This window comes from Mauremys reevesii, linkage group 18 (assembly GCF_016161935.1).
Source record: "Mauremys reevesii isolate NIE-2019 linkage group 18, ASM1616193v1, whole genome shotgun sequence".
In the NCBI taxonomy this organism is placed as follows: Eukaryota; Metazoa; Chordata; order Testudines; family Geoemydidae; genus Mauremys; species Mauremys reevesii.
Genome location: NC_052640.1, coordinates 1,028,163 through 1,042,258, shown reverse-complemented (window position 1 = coordinate 1,042,258; position 14,096 = coordinate 1,028,163). Strand labels below are relative to the sequence as shown.

At 40.1% G+C, this 14,096-nt stretch overlaps 1 protein-coding gene across 1 annotated transcript in view; it reads right to left on the bottom strand.

The window, feature by feature from the left end:
- PITPNB (phosphatidylinositol transfer protein beta) overlaps nucleotides 1-14,096 on the bottom strand; it is a 73,908-nt gene that overhangs the window by 46,842 nt on the left and 12,970 nt on the right. Inside the window, exons 4-7 of the mRNA XM_039505066.1 lie at nucleotides 13,009-13,100; nucleotides 12,230-12,237; nucleotides 8,538-8,612; nucleotides 7,642-7,725 (exon numbers count right to left, since the gene is read on the bottom strand). Coding sequence (XP_039361000.1) covers nucleotides 7,642-7,725; nucleotides 8,538-8,612; nucleotides 12,230-12,237; nucleotides 13,009-13,100 — 259 coding nt within the window. The remainder of the gene's footprint in view (nucleotides 1-7,641; nucleotides 7,726-8,537; nucleotides 8,613-12,229; nucleotides 12,238-13,008; nucleotides 13,101-14,096) is intronic.

The window sequence follows — 14,096 nt, the reverse complement described above, 5'->3', positions numbered from 1 at the left end:
AAGTGTGTGTGCACGAGTGTTTGGTGGAGGTATTTTGTAAAGACTGGTTGAAGCAATGAGTGTTACACTTCACCGTAAAAATGCTGAGATTTAAGCAAAAAACTAGCAAGATTCATCTTTTCATTAGGATCTCTTCTGGAACAGTCCTGCAGTCGCAGCTCTGTCTCCTGCTAAGTCTCATATCTGAGGTAACAGGGCTAACTTACAATGTAAATATACTAGCAAAAGAAATATAGTACAAGCACACCAGAAGAGAGGGGAGCAGCATTCAGACGTTGACAGATTCCGGAAGAGATTGTCTTGTAGAAGCATTTTAAATGACTTGATAGATGGGGAAATGTGGGAACAGAAGTTATTTCAGGCAAGCAGGGCAAGTTGGAAGAAGACATGAGATACGGATGGATGAAAGAGATAAAAATGGGATAATGAGAAGTGGAAAGAACAAGTTAGACCCAAGTCCCATGGTTGTTATGAGCCACATGGAACACCACAAGGTCAGGTAGGCTTGTTGTATGTAAAGTAAATAAGGTTTTTAAAATAGTTAAGAAGCTTCATTTAAAATTAAATTAAAATGCAGAGCCCTCGGACCGGTGGCCAGGACCTGGGCAGTGTGAGTGCCACTGAAAATCAGCTCGCGCGCCGCCTTCGGCACCCGTGCCATAGGTTGCCTACCCCTGGTATATAGCCTAGGGGTCTGTGGGGCGGAACTGAGAAGAGGTGACCAAATCATGGAAGGCATGTTAAAGCTGTTCAGTTTTCAAAGCCAATATCTGATGTCAGCATCACAGGAGATATAACAACCCTTCCTATAGGCAGGCTGAAGTTTGAGAGAATTACACTGTGCAGTACACAGCAGACAAGGTAAATGTGGCATGTGATATCAGCTCAGCAAACCAATCTAATCCTTTCAAACCGTACTCCAAGAGAAAGAGAAACACTGAATCTCTGCATGTTCATTTAAAAAAAACAAACAACAAAAAAAAAAAAACAGCGTTCATAGCCCAGTCTTCCAGAATAGAAGAGAAATGTCAAGCAAAGCAGAGAAGAAACTCTGGGCACGAAGAGTGAGGTTTGCCTCAGTCCTTTCTATTACAAGATTACTGGGCACTTGAAGGGACAGGAGAACTTTGGTGACCACAGGCAAAACCATCTCTTAGACAACAGCTCTTCAAGAAAATACAGCGAACTGCAAGGGTGTTTGGAACATTAGTTAACCCACCACTCTGTGCTGAATGCCCAAGTAGACGAGGACTGAAACAAAGTCAACCTTTCCCCCCCCCAAACTAACCTGTTAACAATGTTAGGTTCCAGGACACTCTGCTGCTTGGCTACTGATCACTGACACACCTTAGGATGGATCATTTGGGGACAGCACAGCTCCCAAAATCTCTTCTGGAGCAATGGAGTCAGAGCACAGTGGCTCAGGCCAGCAGTGGCTAAACAAACATTGTTAAAAGAGCAAGCACTTCAAAACGTCTTTAAAATAAAACACTCTTCAAAACCAATGTGTTCTAGAGCGACAGCACTTCAGGGAGGTACGCAGCCGGGCTTCATGGGACTGGTGAAGAGACATCTGCACATTATAGGATTAGCTCATTTTTTCCAAGCTTCTGCAGTTCACTTTTTGATTAAACACACTGCACTGAATACCTTCACCTACCCAAGCCTGATGGAAATGGAGAGATCCATAAGATAAGGTCTGGATCTGGAGCCAGTCTGGAACAACTAGGGCTCTCTCTCACCCCTACATTCAGGCGCAATGTCTATACCCCTCTACAAGCCACTGGGTATGCTCTGATCGTTTTTGTTATGTAGACGCTTAACTTTTGCGAGCCAGACAAAAAGTTCCCAGGCCACTTCCAACAGATGTTGTGTAAGCCAAGCTTCTGGGTGAACAAAAAAATTTTTAAGCTCTACGACATGCCATGAATAGAGTCCTCAGAGCAGAGCTCCATTCTATCTTCAGAAGTATTTATTCTTGTCCTCTTAACGTTAACAAAAGCTTATTTCAAATTTTAAAGCTACATTTCTAGTGAGAACTACAGAACAGGGATGGTACCACATGCTTCATAGAAATTCTGTTGCCTCAGGTATTCGTGCGCCATTGCTAGAAAGTTTACTGATCTGTACTAAATATTACTAAAACACAGATGCTGTTCTAGAAACAAAATAGGCATCAAATATGGTCTGGAACAAGGCAGATGTAATCTCCTCAGTGCACAGAAATAGCAACAAACCTGACTTCAATTTTATTGTTTTCACTATGCTCATTTTCCTTCTGATTACTTCCAAAAATGTAACCTCTTCTCATGTTAATTGTATGTACACTTCTGCTTATGCTTTAAAGCTTCATCCTCTCTTGGGAAGTGACTTTTGTATACAAATCACAAAAGCTACTTAGACAAAGTGCTGGAGATGATTAAGAGAGGCCAGGTTTAAATGTATACCTTAAGAGAACAGCATATGTCTGCTGAATCATTTGTATACATTTTTACATGGGTGTGGGTTAGCATATGCATGCCATTAGAATCTTTAAGGAATTTACTATTTTTATATTTATTTGTTATAGTTTTGATTATAGTTGGAAACTAAAGAAACTGGCACAGAATTTGGCTAAAGTTAACTCACTTAGTATGGAGGACAAAAGTTTAAGGATTTTAGAAAAACTGCTAGAAAATTACAAATGTAATTACCTTGTTTTCAGAAAAATTTGTGAAGTAATGGAAAAATATATACAACTTTTCTCAGACGAGAGCGGCAAGCCCTCTCCGTAGTGTACCAGTAAGATACCACACAAAGACAGGAAAGACACTTACACTATCCCCACCCCCCAATAACACCCAAAGTAATGCGACTAAAGGAAAAATAGGGCAAGTAATATAAAGCATTCCACAGACTATTCAAAGGAACCAGGCAAAGAATGCCTCAGATGGGAAGTGGAGTTCCGAGCACAGATATTTAGCTACGCTGCCTGGTCAGTCTTCAATACAAAATGTATTGATGCTGTAGCTAAGCACAGTAGTGCCCATTCTCTGATGGTGCATGAAGGGCATATAGTAAACAGAAGCATTTACACTAAGAGGATCCCTTAGATCCACTTCCTTGGAGTCTAATAATTACAATAGCTTCATATTTATACACAAACCTATACTGTGGTCAGAACCAGCATTCTTACAGACAACAGCACTGGTATTGCTTGCCACAATGTCAGGCTTGGAATTGGAAATACACAACATATTTACCTGCCACTTCATCTTTTTTAAGGTTATATGCATAAGAACATAAGAGTGGCCATACTGGGTCAGACCAAAGGTCCATCTAGCCCAGGGTCCCATCTTCCGACAGTAGCCAATGCCAGGTGCCCCAGAGGGAATAAACAGAACAGGGAATCATCAAGTGATCCCTCCCTGTTGTCCATTCCCAGCTTCTGGCAAATAGAGGTGAGGGACACCATCCCTGCCATCCTGGCTAATAGTCACTGATGGACTTATCCTCCATGAATTTATCTAGTTCTTTTTTGAACCATTATAGTCTTGGCCTTCACAACATCCTCTGGCAAAGAGTTCCACAGGTTGACTGTGTTGTGTGGAAAAAATACTTCCTTTTGTTTTAAACCTGCTGCCTATTAATTTCAGTTGGTGACCCCCTAGTTCTTGTGAGGAGTAAATAACATTTCCTTATTTACTTTCTCCACACCAGTCATGATATTATAGACTTCAATCATATTCCCCCCTTTAGTCATCTCTTTTCCAAGCTGAAAAGTCCCAGTTTTATTACTCTCCCCTCATATGGAAGCCATTCCATACCCCCTAATAATTTCGGTTGTCCCTTTCTGAACCTTTTCCAATGCCAATAGATTTTTTTGAGATGGGGCAACCACATCTGCATGCGGTATTCAAGGTGTGGGCATACTATGGATTTATATAGAGGCAATATGATATTTTTTGTCTTATTATCTCTCCCTTTCTTAATGATTCCCAACTTGTTTGCTTTTTTGACTGCTGCTGCATATTGCGTGGCTGTTTTCAGAGAACTATCCACAATGACTCCAAGATCTCTTTCTTGAGTGGTAACAGCTAATTTAGACTCCATCATTTTATATGTATAGTAGGGATTATGTTTTCCAATGTGCATTACTTTGTATTTATCAATACTGAATTTCATCTACCATTTTGTTGCCCAGTCACCCAGTTTTGAAAGATTTTTGTATGTAGCTCTTCACAGTCTGAGACTTAACTATCTTGAGGAGTTTTGTATCATCTGCAAATTTTGTCACCTCACTGTTAACCCCTTTTTCCAGATCATTTATGCAATGACAAAACCACCACAAGTAACAGTAAAGTGATTCCTCGCTGCATGAAAATATGCAAGACATATTTAACTTGATTTAAATGGGAGTCCTCAGAATATTCTAAAAATAAACAAAATTACTGAAAAAGACAACTTGGTGAATTGCAGTTAAGATGTACAGTTTTCCTTCCCTCCATAAGCAACACATGAATACACAGTATATTCTCTTCTAGCAGTGGTTAGGACAGTTCTGAAAGAGGACTTTGCTTTTTCCAAAGTGAAAAAAGATATGCAGTGGGGAAGAAGGGTATGTGTGTGCGCATGCGTAAGTAAAAGAGGGACAAAAGACAGCAACATGAACAGAACTCAAGTTTTCTTGCAAAACTGTTCTAAGCAGTCTAGCAGCTAACCTTCAAATCAAGGTATTCTACATTCTTCTCCAGATTAACTATGTAACCAAACGGCAGTTGGTCAGCGGAGAATGGACATCCATACCGTCAAAAACTTAGGGGAAAATACACATTTCAAGTAGTATGCTAAGCCAATGGTAAGAGGACAACATTCAATATTCAAAGTCAGAACACAGCACGGTTAAGAAAGAATGCTTAGTCCTTGTACCTATTCATTACAGTGCAGTCTGATGCACTCACTTTTTTTGTGCGCGTGTGAGATGTACTGGTCAGCACAATGAATTGAAAGCTTATATGCTGTATAAAAGTGCATGCCTGAGATTAAGCATCTTCTTTCTGCTTCTGAAGGGACATCTAATATGTCTGCAATCATTTCCATGCCTTGTTCTCTCACTGACCCTTACACATGCACTGCCACTCCCAAGTTAGCTTGCCAGGCCTATATCCAGGCTGCAAATTAGAAGATTGTTTCTAACAATCAGAGGAGTGAGGTTCTGGAACAGCCTCCCTATATGAGTAATGGGAGCAAAACACCGAACTACTTTTAAGATCAGAGGGGTAGCCGTGTTAGTCTGGTTCTGTAGAAGCAGCAAAGAATCCTGTGGCACCTTATAGACTAACAGACATTTTGCAGCATGAGCTTTCGTGGGTGAATACCCACTGCTTGCATCCGAAGATGTGGGTATTCACCCACGAAAGCTCATGCTGCAAAATGTCTGTTAGTCTATAAGGTGCCACAGGATTCTTTGCTGCTTCTACTTTTAAGATGGAGCTTGCTAAGTTTATGAACATGATTATATGACGAGGTTGTCAATAGCAGAAGACTGGACTTGATGACCCAAAAGATCCCTTCCAGTTCTATGTGCTATGCTCCGTGAGCACCTCCAGTACTGCAACACCCAAACTACACACCCCTACATTAAGTAACTGTGTAACCTTACCAAGGTACGCTCTGCCATTTTCATTGTTGCATTATCCTTGAATTGCATCTCATCTGAAACTAGGTTGTAAATTCTCAGGGGAGGGACCATAGGAGGTGCTTAGCATACTTCTACGTGCTTCAAAATAATAGCAGCAACAAAGCAGTAACTGGAAAGGGGAAGCTGAAGAAATGACACTGGTGTTTCTCTAGCTACAGTTGGCCCATCTATCTATCAGCAGAGATGAAAGACCAGCCCACCTGGTGATAATTGCTGCACTGAAGGGCAGAAGTGTTCAATAACGTTTGAAAAGATAGAAGCAATAGCAATTCTCCAACACAGATTTCTGCAGCAAAGACAAACCTGCTTGAACCTACCATAACCCAACTGAGGGCTATTTAAGAATATATTCCTAAAACAGCAACAAAAAGGGATGGCCAGGTCAGAGCTCTGTGCCAGGCCATGCAGAAGAGCTGGATTCAATTCCTATTTTAAATTTCAGCCTCACACACTGAAACTAGCACACAAATGTTGATCAAGGCAATTACTGTATTATTAAAACTAAAAGCTGTCTGTTTCCCAAAAATCCATTGCCCTCAGTGTGCCGATAAAAATCAAACCTGATAAATTTTGTGGGCATTTGCTAATCTAAGAGTACTGAGCTAATCTAAGTGCACTGTTAATGCAAGTGATTAATGCAAAAAAATTAACTAGATTAAAAAAATTAGTTGTGATTAACCATAGGTTTATGTATTACTGTTAAAGCAAACGACTGTAGAGTCCGTGCAGCATCAATCAGGTGTGTTGTGACTCCAAGACAGCTATGATCGTTCAAGGATGTCCAGTGATCACCAAAGCAAACAGCTAGTGCATTTTTCAGAAGCTACAAATGTGTAGTCTTTTCGTTGTGATATAGGTCATGTATTCCTGATGCAATGGTTCCTCAGGAGGGCAGAGCGTATGATTGACTGGAAGATGCAATTTGAATAACACCTCTTAGCCCTCTGTCATTTACAATGATGAGTGTTCTGCAGTTGATAGCTATCCACTTTGCAATACCATTGGTTAAGCTGTTATACTTTGTTTGATCCATGAGATTGCAGTGATCCTGAAACTAAGCGTACTCTGTCGCGGTTGGTGGGATTCATTTGCTATCGGTGGGTTATCTGTAGCACAAGAACTGGAGGTGAAAGCATGTTTAGAGCATAGATGGTACCGCAGACTCGAAGTACTCCAACGGTAGTAGAATTCAGCCTTGCCTTGGCTACAGATAACCGTCTCTTTATCCAGAGAACCATCTGGAAGTTTTTATAAATAAACTTCCCATTCAAAAGACCTCAACTTTTGCTGATTTGCTCCATTAACTTTCTGATATTTAATCAGTCCAGATCATGAGAACACAGTAGCACTGTGCCAGTGTCCGCCAAGTGATGAAGGACCGTAAGTGAAGAGGGTCAAAACAGAGATGCATGATTAAGACAGGTTTAAAAAATATAGTGTGTTAACTGCGATTAATAGCCCTAAAAAAATAGTTCTATATCTGTAAATTGCACTTTCCTGATAAAGAGATTGCACTACAGTACTTGTATGAGGTGAACTGAAAAACACCACTACTTTTGTTTCTTTTTTACAGTGCAAATATTTGTAATCAAAATAATGTAAACTGAACACTGTGCACTTTGTATTTGTGTTGTAACTGAAATCAATATATTTGAAAATGTAGAAAAACATCAAAAATTTATAATAAATTTAAATTGGTATTCTGTTTAACAGTGCAAATAAAACTACAACTAATTTTTTTAATCTTGTGATTAATGACTTAATTTTTTTAATCATTTGACATCCCTTAATTTAGATCAATACTTCTATTTAAAGCAATTTTATATTTACCTGTGGGATCAATACATTGGGTGTATTAGTTTATTTACAATCAATGGAAAACAATGTTAAGGTGCAAATAAAGGCCAAAGTAATTAGCTAGATAGGACAACCATCTCCCAGTAAGCACAGTGTCTACTTACTGCTGGTTCTACTTGAGTTCTGTCTGCAATGTCAATATGGACAACTTCAACACTCTTCCACGTGTTTGGATCCAAGTCGTGCACCTGCAACGGGGAGAAGGGACTTTATCCTTTGTCGCCTTATTGCAGCCAGTGTGTTAGTTCTTTATTACCCAGATTTTTCTGAGTTCTACAGAGATGGACAGTTTTCTTAGAATCACCTGGGGAATATACTCTGAAGTTACCACTTATTTAATAAAGCAATTCTGAAGCTAGTTGTAGCTTTATTAAACCTTCAGTTCTTGTGCTTTCAGAGGAGCTTGGTTTTAAGATTAAATTGTATTCTTCTGTAACTTTCCTTACAGCTAAGGACATCAAACACTGTCATTAGAATCATTATGCATTCAATAGGCTAGGCAGACATTTTATTTAGTGAGCAACCTTCACATAAAGCTCTGAAGTACAAATAATCCAGTTATTAGTAACCTGCCATACATCAAATGAGTTCATTAAATTAGAGACTCCAGCACATTTTGAAGTTGGCTAGCCATATACTGTTTTAAAATGTATCCATTAACATGCATCTCTCAAAAGAGTGACCTAATGCAAACTGAAGGGCCCAGATATGTAGCATGTGTCATATACATATAGCTGTTAGCCACAGATACACTTCAGATTAAGCACATACAGAATTGTCTAGGACGTTTTTGTGCCTTTCTCCAATCTCTTCCCTCCATGGCTGTAGGAGAAATAGCTTCATTGGTTTAGAGGAGTACTTTTCATTATTTATTGGAGGGAGGCTGCTTTCCTTTAAGCAACAGCTATCGGCCACAGCCAGAAAAGGAATACTGGTCCATCAGGTTCAATGTGTGCAGGAAGTACGGCAACTGCTGGGTTACTACTGGACCCTGACTTACATTTTCTGATGTCCCCAAGTCTGGTTTATGCCAGGTCTCGATTTTTATGAAGAAGTCGTCTTTCATATATTCATTCTGTAAAAAACAAAACCAAGCAGCAGAAGGGTGACTATATTTTTTTCCCTTTTAAATCTTACATTTAACAAGTTGATTTCTCCACCAAGAGAGGCACTGTAGGCCTTGACTAGCAACTTTGCTTCCCATTTTAACTCCGACAGAAACAGAAATAGAGGCCCCACTACTGCACATGGAAACAGATAAGTTTAGAAGCCCTACACCTCAAACTGAAATATTGGTTAGAGCATAAGTTGTAGCTTGACTGATGGTCATTTGATGAATCTAGATACCCAGGACACCTACCCATACAAATATGAAGAATCTGTAAACACTTCAGTTGGAGTCCTCCGAGTGGTTTCAGTATCCCCCCCCGCCCCCCATGTCACAGCAAGTTTTCTATTTCTTCTAAAATCAGGATTTTATTTTTTATTTATTAAGACTGACCACCACAGAAGTCTTAACAAAAGGTTCCATGCAAAAATACTATTCTGCTGTGGGATCTTTCCTATAGTACTAAAATATAGGAAGTGTCCCAAAAGATTTTTTTTTTTTTTTTTTTTTTAATATTCTATGAGTTAGTGCTAAAATCCAGGAAACATGAAGTTTAATGTAACAAAGCTAATCATGAAACTCCACCTAAGAGACCAAATTTCCACCCCTCCCCCCGAGCAGCAAGGAAAGCTGTTACTGATACAAAGGGAAAGCATGCACTTGCATGCGTGTGTGTGCGCACACACTGCTATTGGTTAGGCTAAACCTGATTTACAGCCCCATCTGCAACTCCTTGTATAGCTGGTCTCTAGTGAGAGCTGAGCTGTTTTCATGGAGTGTCCACAGTGGTGACTCTACAATAAATTCGGATTCACAAATGAAATCTGCTTGACAGACAGCAGGCCGAGCAATTTAACATTACTTACAACTAATAAGACATTAGAAAGGATGCAAGACACTTTACAAAAACAAAAACACAGTCAGTCTTTGAAGAAACACTTACCATTATGACAAGCAGTAGTTTCAAATTTAAGAGAGGTTTCTGTGATACCAATCCAGATTCTGGGTTAGCCCATTTCATAGAATCATAGAATATCAGGATTAGAAGGGACCTCAGGAGGTCATCTAGTCCAACCCCCTGCTCAAAGCAGGGCCAATTCCCAGCTAAATCATCCCAGCCAGGGCTTTGTCAAGCCTGACCTTAAAAACCTCTAAGGAAGGAGATTCCACCACCTCCCTAGGTAACCCATTCAAATCAGCCGGATTTCACCAATCAGGAATAGGAATTTTTGCACACATGAGCCAGTCTTATTACCCTGCTCTTCCCACCAGGGCCAGCTCCAGGCACCAGCCCAGCAAGCAGCTGCTTTGGGCGGCCAATGGTGAGGGGCGGGACATCTGGGTCTTCGGCAGCGGGTCCCTCACTCCCTCTAGGAGTGAAGGACCCGCCGCCGAAGACTGAAGCAGCAGCGGTAGAGCTGCAGATCATGATTTCCTCCCCCCTTTCTTTTTGCTGCGTTGGGGGAATGGGGGCGGCAAAAACCCTGGAGCCGGCCCTGCTTCCCACAGTCAAGGAACCCTATATATTTGACCTGCGATCCTTCATCATTCTGCCTCAACAGAGCTGACTTTTCAGACTAACTGCGCCTACTGGTAAGACTGGAAAAAAAAAGTGGCAAATGAAGGGAAAAACACTTTTTAAATATCAGCTATTAGCTTAGATGTCAGTTTCACAAAGTATGAACTCTTGGCAAGGCATACATAAAAGGAAGGAATCTTCTGCACTATAGAAGTGGAGCTTGAGTTAATGTAAGCTTCCCAATGAGAATGTCTGGTTCCCAAAAGCATTCCCAACTTCCCAGCCCTTCTCTGTAACAGAAAGCTCAACTCACTCCATGCTGGATTATCCATTATCTGCTCAAGGGACAATAAGATGCCCTCACCTCAATGTCTTACAAACATTTTAGCTCTCAGTGTGGAGGAAAGGTTGGGCTGCAAGTTCTCACAGTATCAGTGTTATCTCTGTAGGCAAGATCCATGATATTGTCAGATGCTGGCAGGGTGTGTTTCTGCCAAGCATCCCAGGGTCAACTGACTAATTTCAAGCTACAGTGGCTATATACTAGAGAACAGACCAAAAACTGGTTTACACTTTACAGCAACCGTTTTTAACAAAGAGAAGGGTTTTCTTGTTCGACATTAGCTCAGTGTTTAAATACCCACTGGTGTCATTCTTACTCTGACTAGTCCAGTTTTAACACACTGGCTTATGATGTTGCAGGATGGGCCAAACTCAAGTCACAAAGGAAGTTGCTCGTTTATGGAAATTAACATTCATTTAAAATGCACTTTACTGCACTGCCAGTGAGAACTGCTTTGCACATCAGCCTATAGGGCCAAATTTGCAAAGTGATGCATGAGGTAACACAAATTGCCATTAAATTATGATAGCAGTTGTGTGTCCGCTACATTAAACCATTACCACTTAGGATACTAACTTTGCTCAGTGCAATGACACTATTTTGAGCATTTCTTGTCTATGTCTACAGAAGAAACTTCTAAATTATTGGGCACTACACGATAAATCAAATGAGGAAGTGCTAATCCTTTCCCCTTCTACAGCTGCACTTAACCTGAATGATTCCAAGCAGGACATTCAGCAGGAAAATTCAGCAGCTGGCTCTGGGGTGGAACTACAGCAAGAACTGCCACTCCAGCAGACTTGTGCTCCATCGAATCCATTCTGTCTCCTGGAAGTTCAAAGACCCAAGCATTTTTCATGTTTAAAATTCAGTGAGTGAATCCAACAAGTACAGTACAGTTTGGCTAATTTGGCCTTATGCAGGGAACAGAGTGTCATAGCTCAGATAACTAAGCAGTTTTCACTATATACACACACACACTGATTCAGGAATTATAGGAGGTTTTACCCTTCTCAAAGACTATGGTGAAAACTAAAGCATCCTATAAGGGATTGCTGGGGGATGTTTTAGGCTGGCTGTTTTTTTCACTTAACCTCTTCCATTAGGGAAAGTGATATACTTGGACACAATTGGCATTCCTTCGTGCCAGCCTTCACAAAGCCTTACCACACAGGACCACTGAACTAGAGAAAGCCTGCACCCCTCTGACTATCCTTGAGAGTACTTACCACTTTCTGGTGGAAAGAAAGCTCCTCCAGAGACATTGGCAGTCCATTTCAATCAGGTCACATGCCCAGACCCTGCTATAATCGCATGGAGAGTGTTTGGTGCAATAGGGCAAAGTTAGTCTGCTAAGCTGAGCTGGAGGAAAGCAGACCCCAAGGCACTTTCTTCCCTTTCCTGGATAGCTTCCTGTGGAACTCTTGCCATTATAAGCTGTATATTCACAGCTATTAAATCATTTAGCCATGGTGTACTGTTCCAATATCAGGAATTATGAAGCGCAGAGTGAGTGATGAGAGCAGAAAAAGAGAATAAGGAGAGAAGTAGCAGCAAGTATCAGATTGAAAACTCTGATTTCTGACTGGTGAAATCTTAACTAATCAGTAAACCAGAGTCTGGATTGGCAGATATGCAGCATCAGAAAGTCAGTTATAACTTCAATAACCAAGAGCCACATTAAAACACATTTCATAAACAAATAATAATCCAGGTACTCACCGTCACAACTGAAAGCCAGAGGGACATGCAACGAAAAGGAAAAGAAGGCATTCAAAATAGTGTTAATATGTGCAACAAGTCTGTCACAAAAGTCCTAACTCTAAAGCAATCTGTAATACAGATGGAGTTATATACAGAAGGTATAACACAATTGCTCATTAAAAACCCCTTGTTTAATACAATAACCCCACAATAAAACCATTCATTCATCAGCATACTTCTGTAAAACAATTTGTTAATGTTAAAAATGAAGTATGCTTTAAGGTATTTTAAACATTTTGACACAAGAGAGGCCAAAAAAATAAAAAGGGACAGGATTCTTGGAAATCGAAAGCTTCAGAAATGGAATATGGTGAATGCATCTCCTTTACACAACTTCCTCCTCTAAAGACCAAAGAGTTTTCTGGACAGTAAACATGAATATTGCATCAAATCAAAGGAACTTTGATTGCTATCTACAAATTGTAATTTTTAACCTTTACACTCATCCTTTGCAGAAGCTTTTAGGGACTGTAAATTATGTCTCTTTCCTAACAAGTTTTATCCTGGACTTGGAAAGAGACATTAGACAGACTCTTTAGTCTTGTACTGGAGACATCATAACCGCTGGTTAACTTACGTTGTCTTTCATGGCTGCATAGCTCAGCCAGATTAGGTTTGCCAAAAAGTGATCTGTAAGATATTTTCCACCCAATTACAAAACTTTGGGGCCTAAACCACTTGATAGCATCTCTAAGCAGTATGGCAAAAATGTAAGAATCAATTCAGAGCAAGCTTACTTGTTCTACAATATGGATATGCATTCCAAGCCTTTTCATGGAATACCAAGGAGCCTTCTGGAGCAATCATCCTTACAAACCCAGGAACTTTACTGTGAAGAGCAAAATATTGTACGTTTGTTACAGCTTTGCCAACTGAATGAGATTCCACAATGATTTCTAGCAATCTAATTGAAAAGGTACATTTTTTTACCCAAGCATATTAAAAATGATGCACAAGCAATCAGTTTAATTTGTATGAACTGCAATAATGTTACCATTCCCAAAGTAATTGAGTCACTTAAGCATATTTTCAGCAGCATGATCTCAATCATAAATTCAGTTTAGCTTTCCTTTCTCTTCACCTACAGTAAACACCATTGTCTAAAGAAACTCTGCTCTAAGGTTCTGGTCTGCTGATCTCTCTAGCAGCATGACATAACAGATCAAGTCATGTAACTCAGTTAGCTCTGATCTAGAACCTGGATAGGAATATATTAAATTATCCCAGTTATGTCTCAAGAAGTAAATATTGATTTCCTAGTATAAGAATTGCCAGGCCTGATTAAACCTAAGGCTCACCGAGTCCAGAATTCTCTCCCCAAGAGTGGTCAGACCAGATGCTTCAGGGTAAAGCACAGAAACCCCATAAAGATAAGTTTTTCTGAACCCCAAGCAGCTGGTGATTGGTTTATGCCCTGAAGTAGGAGAGAGTCTATCTACAGTTGTGGACATTCTCATTATCCATAATGGATCAGGAGTAGCTCCACCACTAAACAAACATTGATTTCTTTTTTTAAAGACTGCAAGCGACTTTGTAGCTTATAAAATTGTAATCAGTGGTACAGACTTAAGCTAGGTATAGTACAGACATCTGTACTCAGTTCTGCCTATGCCCACTTAAAGAATGACCTGCAACAACCTTCCCGGAGTTAGTTGTTCCTTTTCACACCAATAAATCCCACATAAAATGGCATTTGTGAGTAACAGTTATCTGCTGATTGCTACTGAACTCATTTCTCTTGCAAATCAAGTTAGGATTTTATCTGATTTCTCAAGATGAAAGGCTCAAGTGCCATCTTATGCTGTAATTTATTTCTATGGCCTGC